Below are 10,353 nucleotides of genomic sequence, written 5' to 3'. Positions count from 1 at the left end.
TGAATAGAAAATCTGACTTTCAAATACGAAAAAAAACAAGAGAAATATGCAAAGGTAAACAGGAAAGAGAAATAATAAGGGACTTATTAAAGTTGAACTATTTACATCCCTATATGGAAAGATGATATTTGTAAAACATGACACCTTTCTCAGTATTAGAGAAGTTGTACAAAATAGGTAGATAGATAGATAGATAGATAGATAGATAGATAGATAGATAGGCAGACAGACAGACAGACAGACAGAGGGAGAGAGAGAGATACAGAGAGAGAGAGAGATATGGCACAGGGTGAGTTGAAAATGAAGGGATGATATCTTAAAATAAAATTAAGGAGTACGAGAGTAATATATTGGGAGAAGGAGAAAGGGAGAGATAGAATGAGGTAAATTATCTCACATAAACGAGGCAAGAAAAAAGTTTTCCCAATGGAAGGGAAGAGGGGGGAAGTGAGAAGGAATGGGTGAAACTCACTCTCAATGGATTTGGGTGGGGGAACAACATACACACTAAATTGGGTATCTTACCCTACAGGAAAGTGAGGGAATAGGGGGGGGGGGGGGGCTGGATGACAGAAGGGAAGGTAGATTGGGGTCAGGGGTAGTTAGAAGCAAATACTTTTGAAAAGGGATATAGTCAAAGGAGGAAATAGGAGAAGTGGTTGGGTGGGGTGGGATAGGGTGGAGGTATAGTCTTTCACAACATGACCCATAAGGAAGTGTTTTGCATAACTACACATGTATAACCTATATTGAATTGCTTGCCTTTCCAATTAGAGTGGGTGGATAGCGAAGAAGGGAGATAATTTGAAATTCAAAACTTTACTTGCCACTGGGAAATAAGATATAAAGGCAAAGGGGTATAAAAATATATCTTGCTGTACAAGAAAGTAAGGGGGGAAGGCATAAGAGGGGGTAGTGATAGAAAGGAAGGCAGACTGGGGTAAGGGGTAATCACAATGTATGCCATCTCCAGGTGGGGAGGAGGGGAGATATGGGGAGAAAATATAGAGCTCAAAATCTTGTGGAAATGAATGATGAAAACTAAAAATTAAGTAATTAATTAATTTAAAAAATATTGATACACACAGAATATATTGAGAAGAATGCTCAAGACAAAAACCCAGAAGAGAATGACTGCAAAATAACTATGACACTAAAAGAAAAGAAAGCTTCAATCCATACTGAAAATCATTTAACATCAATTTAATAACCTCAGTTAGGGCCAGGGCCTGAACTAATCAACCAGAAGAAGAGCCTGGACCTAACAGCTTCTTTGTTTGCTGAATAAAGTCTCAATACCTCTTCCTATGTCAACAAAGCCGGATGGGGCTGACTTCATGGCCATTAAGGATGAGACCCTTATCCTGAGCTACTAACTTGAGTAGTGGGACTTTTTCTTTATCTATCTATCTATCTATCTATCTATCTATCTATCTATCTATCTATCTATCTATCTATCTATATTTTGTTATGACATGTTAATGGTAAAGAAAACACAGATATCCTGGGCCATAATTTAAATTGACATTTTGTCAACTCTCTTATGTTTTTGCATTCACCATGTATCCAATTAAGAAAATTCCTTTCTCATACAAAGATTAAACATTTATGGAGATCATAAATTTTTTGTGACACAGTCAACTTGAATTGGGATGGTTTACAGTTTAAGCTTTCTCATTTTTTTTCAGGCAGTCATAACTTAGGTTTTTATTCCCTATACATACAAGCTTGGTAGCTTTATCTAGCTTTAGGAGAATTGAAAATATGAATTTACAAATCACCCCACCTGTTTGCTCCTTTTAACCAAACTTTCAGGACGATAATGCTCAAGAAGAATTCTTGATAGACATTAAAGAAAAAAATTTAAATTGATTAAAAACTAATGAGATAATTAGAGAAATAAACAAATGAGAATTATAGAAGAAAGAATTGGAAAGGGAATTAACAGCTTGACAAAAATGGTATAAAACCTTAACTAAACAACAAACAGTGTGAAAATTAGAAAGGAACAAATAGTAGCCAGTGACTTCGATGAGACAAGAGAAATATTAAAGGATAAAAAAATTATAAGGAAATATAATGTATCTCATAAAAAAACTCACCTAGAAAACTTTCTGATAGTGAGGGAATTCACAGTGCAAAATGAGACACACACATGTGTATATGTGTGCATATAGGTGTGTGTTTGTATCATGCATGCTGTTGTTTAAATTGATTGACTATACATATTTATAATAGGGATTTTTTTTTTCATTTGTGGAGTTTGATTTGGATAAGAGGGAGAGAAGTTAGGTATTTGATCAATGAATACATATACATGTATATGGAGTCATATATCACTTATATTTCCCCTCATCCTCCAAAAATGATTCTTCAGTCTATAGACTGGAAATTAATGGGTTGATATATATTTCTTCCATTGATTATACATATTTATGCCCAAATAAAATGGCCAATTAAAATTAAAATTAGTTTTATTATATTAACCTTTTTTGGCTTTTTGGATATGGCCTTTTGTTTTCTTTCCTCTGAATAACTATGCTTAAGTTTTTATTATCCATCTGTTGAAATTGGGACATGGTTTTTCATGTAATTTGGATTAATGTATAAAAAATAAGAAACCAAGATCATTCATCCATTGTATTTTATGTCTTTAATAAAAGCTAAAAATATTTTTAATTATAGTAAAAATGTATTTTTAAAATCTGGGAGACTGTTTAATTCCTAAGTTTTGCATTTTTAATAATCTTTTCTCATTTTTTCTATACTTTTTCATTGTTCTCCTGGCTTGGTTGAAGAGGTTATTATTAAGTTTCACTAATCTAGGAGATATCATAATGAACTTGTTTATATTTCTTCATTGCATATTATTAAATGACAACTTTTTTTCTAGCTTCTTTGATGCTCATGTATCCTCACAGAAATTTGTATGGAAAACTAGTATAAGGCAATGAATTGGGGGGAAATGGAATAAGAGGATATATATATACACACACACATATATATAATTCAATCAAAACAAAGTTTTTGTGTGATGATATTTTAACTAAATTTTTATTACATAAATTTATAGAACAAATTATTCGAGTCAAAAAGTAATTATTTTATTGCTATTATATTATACACAATGTTTCTAAAGTAATAAGGCTCAGCGTCACCTTTTCTTGATTTTTAAAATGTGTAAGAATTCACAGATTTTCCAGCAGATGGCAGCAATTGTTCATTAATTGTTTTAGGTTTTTCTAACATGAAATTAATCCATGTACATTAAGTATAATCATATAAAATAATATAGAAAACATAGAAACACCCTATCAAAGGCAAGATTATTTTTTAATTAAAATAATGATGGGAAGTGTCAGCAATTAAGGTGAATAAAATTTTAAGAAGACATAAATGTAAAAAAAATAAAAGTTATAGAAACATTTCTACCTATGCTTTGTCTCCACTATCATTAAGCAATACTTTTGTATTAAGGGAAACCATTATCTTTTTCAAATCACTTAGAATATTGCAAAATTTTATCTACTTTTTTGACACAGTGAATGGAAAGCTTTATTTGTATAAACTAGAAATGATTTTAGGCAGCTAGGTTGCTGGGTGGATAAAGTGCCTGGGAAGATAGGAAGATTCTCCTTCTTAAGTCCAAATCTCGTCTCAGAAAATTATTAGTTGCTTGACCCTGGGCAAGTCTGTTAATCCTGTTTGCCTCAGTTTTCTTATTTGTAAAATGAGTTGGAGGAAGAAAGGATGAAACACACCTGTTTCTTTACCAAGGAAATCTCAAATAGAGTCACAAAGAGTCATACAAGCCTGAAAATGATGGAACAACAAAAAAAGATTTTCTTTTCTTAGCAAACAATATTAAAACTGGAGTTGGTTCACTTCTCTGCCCTGGTAATCTTGAAAATTCAGTTTAAACTCTCTCAGCTTTACTGACTTTATCATTATGAGTTAACTACACTTTTATATTATTACATGTTTTCTTATGATGGACATATGAAATGTCATTATTACAGAAAGGAAGTATTGCTTTGGCTGGTAAGGTGATCTCAATGATATGAAGACATATATTCAATTTTGCTCCTGTTACATAATACACAAGCACATACATACATTCACCACACATACACACACACACAAGTCACTGGTCAAGTCTCTATGACTAACACAACTCAGTTGCAGGCAGTGAGATGCACCCTAATGATACTCACCACCATGTACTTCTTTATTACATTCTAGGAAACAAAAATTTTTAAAAATCAAGAGAATTGCATTTTCTGATTAGAAACCATAGCATATTATTTTAATAATATTAATGCTTCAAAAAATTAGGGCTTTATTTATGAAGGTCAGATTTTAGCCATACCAGATTTTAATTTGTATTATAAAATAGCAGTCATCAAAACTACTTGGCACATGGGGCGGCCAGGTAGCACAGCAAGTAAGAGCACCGGCTCCAGTGTCAAGATGACCTGGAGATCGAATCCCGGGCTCAGACACTTAGCACCCACCCAGAAACACCTGGCCTCGTAACCTTGAGCAAGTTACTTAACCCCAATTGCTTAGGGGTGGCCAGATGGCTCAGTGAGTAAGAGCACCAGCTCCAGTGTTGGTGTATTAGTATGTAATTTGAAATTCGGATTCGCTCCTATAAATGACACTCTCGTACTACAATCAACAAAAAAGAATAAGACTTTATTTGCACAATACACACCCTCGTACTACAATCAAAAAAAAAGAATAAGACTTTATTTGCATAATACAAGAGTTTTGAAATAGTAGAATGTCTAATAAACTAGTAAGCAAGGCACGGACAGTCTAGTTTTGCATAGGCAGCATAGAGAAATGAGAATAAGCAATAACACAATACCCACTAAAATAATTAGTAAAGGAAGAGAATACATCACCAGTTGAGGGAACCTCAAGTCTCAAAGTTGGCTGGGAGCCCCGGGCAGCCACAATCAGCTCAAACTGGGAAAAGATGTTCCCGGGCGAAGCGTCCTTCCCGCGGGTGAAGCTCAAAAGCGGGCAGGAATAGGAGACTTTTTATAGGGGTCCCAAACAAAGAAGGACTGGTGCCAGTGGATTACACAAGCCTTTCTGTATAAAATCCTATATGTGCAGCTCTGACGTGACTAAAGTTCATTAATCTTAAAGACCATATCCTGGTGGATACATTCCGATGTCCTGAAGCCTGATAGTGCTTTTAATTAATAGCATGTGTTCCAGGGAGGAGAGCCACTCCTACCTGGAACATACGTGCCCAAGAGTGGCTAGTTCTCGGGACCCAAGCCAGGAACATCAGGAGTTCAAGGAACGGGCAACCACCAGTTATGATACAATCCAGCTTGAGGCTGGGTAATTGCTAATGAACAATTTAGTCGTTTATTTGAATGATCTTACTATATATAAGGAATTTATAATTTCTTATTCATTTGGCCTTAAGATCATGAGAATAATACGAAAATTGGGCCAAAGGGGTAAATTGAGTATAAATTTTTCTCATGCGAGTATACATAAAACAATTACATAAACATAAACTACATAAAAACAAGGATAGGAGTAATATGGGAATAGCTATTCCGTTAAAATATCTAACACTACTTGATGATCTAAATAAAAAGTCATACCAATGATGATTAGTATCGGAGATTACTAAATGAGAGGCCTCAGTTAATTGTCCTGCTACTATATGAGTTTGTATACGATGTTCATTGAGCGCTCTTTGGTTAAACTCTAGCAGTCGTTTTAAATCGTGTGACTGATTTAAAACATAAATCAGCGGTTCTAAGGATAAAGAAACATGAGGTAAAGGGAGAGGTTTGGGTACCCAGGACAGATTTACAGTCACATCCCTGTCAGGGGAGAAGTAGTAGTCTTCATTTTGCCAGTGAAGAAAAGATACATTAGTTAGACATCCAGAGAATGGAGGCAATTGACTTACAGAAGCTAAATCAGTTTCATTATTAGAGGATATACAAACATATTGTGAAGAGACTTCATAAAGCATAGTAAAATTATTCAAAGGATACAGAGTTAAATCACACAAATTGGATGAATGTGGGAGAAGGCAGGGTTCCATCTGCCGAGTCATCATCCCACAGACCATCCCTCCACTAGTTACCACGCAATCAGACAAAGTATGAGTTACGTTATACCAATCGATATAGTTTCCATAGATATGAGGCAAAGCAAAGTATTTATGCAAGACGAAAGGTATTACATGAAATTGACACATAATAGTCCAGGTTTTAACTTGATAGTACACAATAGTTCCCGTGCACCATAAAGCAGTACATCGGGCATTGTCAGGTTGTTGTTTTCTCCAGGCCTTAGATAGGCCAAATGACGACAAATCAAACACACGATTCCACAATTGGGTGTCTCCGTTTTGTAACAGTCTCTGGGCATTTTCCTTCTGTATAAGGGTATATAAATTTTGCAAGGAACATCTGGTCCAATTAAACAATCTAGTAATATTAGTATCAAACACGAAAGAAGCAAGGGTTGAATCATTAAAGACTTGTAGGAATTGGCCTTGGTATTTTAAAGTACGTTGGTGGGGTAGGATTGTCGTGGGTAACCACTTAGCATTTACCGTCAAAGCTTGAGAGACATCTTGCCCAGCACTGCGCAGTCTGCTGGCCAAGGACTCAAGGTCTACTGAATTGACTATACCCAAACCCGTTCCCGCTCCACCAAGTAAAGTGTCGTACCAGGCTCTTTTTCTCCTAACACAATTTGCTAAAGGGGGAAAAGTTACATTATAGTGAAACACTATCTTATGTTGTGAGATAGAAGCATTAGTACATGATTTGGGAACACGAATTATTCCAGGACTATGAGAAGTAGGAGAATGCGTGGGCAACAATAAAAGATATTGTACCCATGAGGTCCTATTCTGCATGATAGTAGCATTAATGCAAAACAAATATTGATGATGATAATGTCCAGTAACATTCAGTTCTAGGATTCTTGAGGAGTTATGAATGTTCCAGGTATTACATGTCTGCTCCAGCTGTCCTCGCATGATTGGAAATCTCGATTCAGGAGTGGTGAAGTCTAAGGTAGTTATACAGCAATTGACACTTATCAATGTAGTCATGGTTAGATTCACTGGATAGTCCCCTTTTAGGATGGCAAAGATAGGCGCCCCTACTTTATAAAAAGTAGCATTAGCATTAGCTGTCCAATTAGCTATGTTACATGTCTCTTTGGCTGGACAAGTATACCCATCCTGTTGTCGTGGGATGGTTGCGTTCCTCCACCACATGCGAATGAGGGATCCACCTGGATGCATACGGGATCCTGGGGTCCATGCTTGGATTAAGATGCAGCCAGTGAGCACTGTAAGATACTTAATTTCGCAAAAACATTTGGGTTAGTGGAACATGATACCACCTATCATCACCAGAATAGACCACAATAGCAGTATTAGTATTTCCTTGTGCTATGAGCTCAGCTGGCCTTGGTTTATCAGTGGGGTGTCTTTTAACCCACACTTTGGTACCAGGGATCACCTTTTCCGGCATCCAAGAAATGTCATCATTATTGGAACTCCCGAATCCTTGATCCCCTCTTTCGGTAGAGTCAGGGGATTCATCAATTTTTTGCCACGAACCATTCAAATAGGGTAATATTACTAGTTGACAAATTCTTTCACCAGTTTTGCATTCAAAAGGTTCGTTTTTATGAGAGTTATGTAAGCAGACTTTAATTTCACCTCTATAATCATTATCAATAACTCCACCCAGTATATGGATTTGGTTCTTTGAGGCCAGTCCGGATCTAGAGAACAACTGGCCATAATACCCGGGGGGAAGTTTTATTCCTATTCCCGTGGAACACAATTGTTGGCTTAAGGGAGGAATAGCCACATCATGGACAGTATATAAGTCATATCCTGCAGAGCCCAAAGAAGCCTTCCAAGGTTGTCGGGCATTGGGATGCAGCATCCACCATTGAATAGTGGGTATAGATGAAGTGGTTCTAATCTGCAAGTTAGGAGTCATCATACGGGAAAGCGGAGTTCCTCTCTCACTCGTTAGAGGCCGATTATTCAATTGTTTCAGTGCCTCCATCAAGTTATCCTTCCATTGTGTTAAGTCATTTTTACCACTTAATTTTCGTAATTTTTCCTTCAATAACCCATTCATTCTCTCTATCAATCCTGCAGCTTGAGGATAATAAGGGATGTGGTATATCCATTCAATGTTGTTATATGCACAATAGTCATCTATTTCCCTTCCTTTAAAATGAGTCCCATTATCACTCTGAATCTGCATAGGGGTACCATAATACAATGATATAATGTCTAAAGTTCTGCAGGTATTTTTCTGAGTAGCCCTCCGGTAAGGGCAAGCAACCAACACTCCGGAATAGGTATCCACGCACGTGCATGCATATTGGCATCCTCGACTCATTGGTAGAGGGCCTATATAATCTATTTGCCAGTTCTGTGCCGGTAGAGTCCCTCTAGCCAATTCCCCTGTCACTTTTCGAGGTAAGGGGCGCTGATGGAACAGTTGGCATTGAGGACAATCCTGTGTAGTTCGTTTGAAAACATCTAAGGGTAAGCCAATCCCTCTTTCTAATGCCCACCTGTAAGAGGCGAGGGCGCCAAGATGTCCTGCCGTAACGTGGACCCATCTTCCTAACTGCTCGTCTTCATCTGTAGGGAGAGTCACTTTGGATATTTTCCCTCGTACCTTTGACAGCTCATCAGCTTGGGCATTGTACTCACGTTCCACTGAATCCCGGTTCGTGTGTGCATCTACATGAAATACTGACACATTAGTATTTTGACACCATTCCCATATTTGTTGCCATAATTCCTTTCCCCAGACGTCTTTGTCCCTCACTTTCCAATTATGTTTATTCCACATGGGCATCCATACAACTAGTCCGTTAGCCACCGCCCAGGAATCAGTGAACAGATGGCACTGCTTTCCTTGTTCTTTTTTAAGAGCCTGATGGGCAGCAGCCAATTCTGCCCATTGACTACTATGGCCTTCTCCAGTGCTTTCCAATATAGTGTTAGTCACTGGATTGAATGCTACTGCTCTCCAACACCTCCTTGATCCCACATACTTAGCGGATCCATCTGTAAACCATGCATGGCCTTTCTGTTCTGTGGTTAGGGAATCATATCCACTATTCCATGTCACTGGGGATTGTTCACATGCGATTGTGACTTCGATCTCCTCTGAGCTGTCGGGTAATTCTAACACTTTCTCATGTAGAACAGACACTCCTTGCTTTCCAGACTTGACCCTGTTTTGTAAATACCATTTCCACTTAATAATGGAGGATTCCTGTGCATGCCCTATTTTATGGGAAGCAGGGGTCCCAAGTATCCAACTCATAATAGGTATAACGGGCCTTAATATAACTTCGTGGTTTAGGGTTAAATGTTCTGTTTCCACTAAAGCCCAATAAGCGGCCAATAACTGCTGTTCAAATGGGGTATAGTTCTGACCAGCCGGGGGTAATTTTCGAGACCAGAATCCTAATGGGACATTCTTCCCCTGTTGTTTCTGCCATAAGCTCCAATTAGCATATCCATTTAGGACAGAGGCTTGTAGCTCCATAGGCCCTGGTTGTACAGGCCACAGATTTAAAGCGGTTTGGATAGCTATTTTAGCTTCTTCAAAAGCCTTTGCTTCGATGGTTCCCCATTCAAAATTATACTTTTTCCTAGTGACTTTATACAATGGCTGTAATATCTGACCCAAATGGGGAATGTGATTCCTCCAAAATCCAAATAATCCTATAAACTTTTGGGCTTCTTTCTTATCTCGGGGAGGGGCAAAGTCTAAAATTTTTTGTCGGGCTTTAGGCAATATTTCTCGATGTCCTTTATTCCAAATAATCCCTAAGAACTTAACAGTCTGAGCAGGTCCCTGAATTTTACTTGGATTAATTTCCCATCCTTTCTTTTTCATGTGAGCTATTAGCTGCACTAATCGTTCTTCCACAATTTCCTTAGTGTCAGCTTGTATCATTATATCATCTATATAATGAATTAATTTCACATCAACCCATTTTAATTCATCAAGATGCTCCGCCACGATCCTATGGCAAATAGTCGGGCTATGTACATATCCTTGAGGAAGTCTAGTAAAAGTATACTGTCTACCCTGCCAAGTGAAAGCAAATTGATCCCATTGCTCGGGATTTATTGGGATGGTGAAAAAGGCATCAGCTAAGTCTATAACGGCGTACCATAAACCGGAATATGCCTGTACATTCTCAATCAAGGTAATAGTATCGGGAACTGCGGCCTGAAGAGGTGGGGTATGTTTATTCAGCTGCCTGTAGTCCACTGTCATCCGCCATGACCCATCAGAT

The 10,353-nt window shown here is 37.6% G+C and overlaps 1 protein-coding gene across 1 annotated transcript in view; it reads right to left on the bottom strand.

The window, feature by feature from the left end:
- Positions 1-4,679: 4,679 nt before the first annotated feature.
- The window catches only part of LOC138142739 (uncharacterized), an 8,592-nt gene continuing 2,918 nt past the window's right edge, over positions 4,680-10,353 (bottom strand). The window contains exons 2-3 of the mRNA XM_069063814.1: positions 8,605-8,776; positions 4,680-7,360 (exon numbers count right to left, since the gene is read on the bottom strand). Of these exons, the coding sequence (XP_068919915.1) occupies positions 5,435-7,360; positions 8,605-8,652 (1,974 nt within the window). The 5' untranslated portion in view covers positions 8,653-8,776 and the 3' untranslated portion in view covers positions 4,680-5,434. The remainder of the gene's footprint in view (positions 7,361-8,604; positions 8,777-10,353) is intronic.

The sequence above is a fragment of the Petaurus breviceps genome, unplaced genomic scaffold (genome assembly GCF_028583685.1).
Source record: "Petaurus breviceps papuanus isolate PSGF00001 unplaced genomic scaffold, PetGlider_PUasm1.0 90602, whole genome shotgun sequence".
NCBI lineage: Eukaryota > Metazoa > Chordata > Mammalia > Diprotodontia > Petauridae > Petaurus > Petaurus breviceps.
Note: the sequence above shows the minus strand (reverse complement) of the source record. Positions and strands in the feature narration are given on the sequence as shown.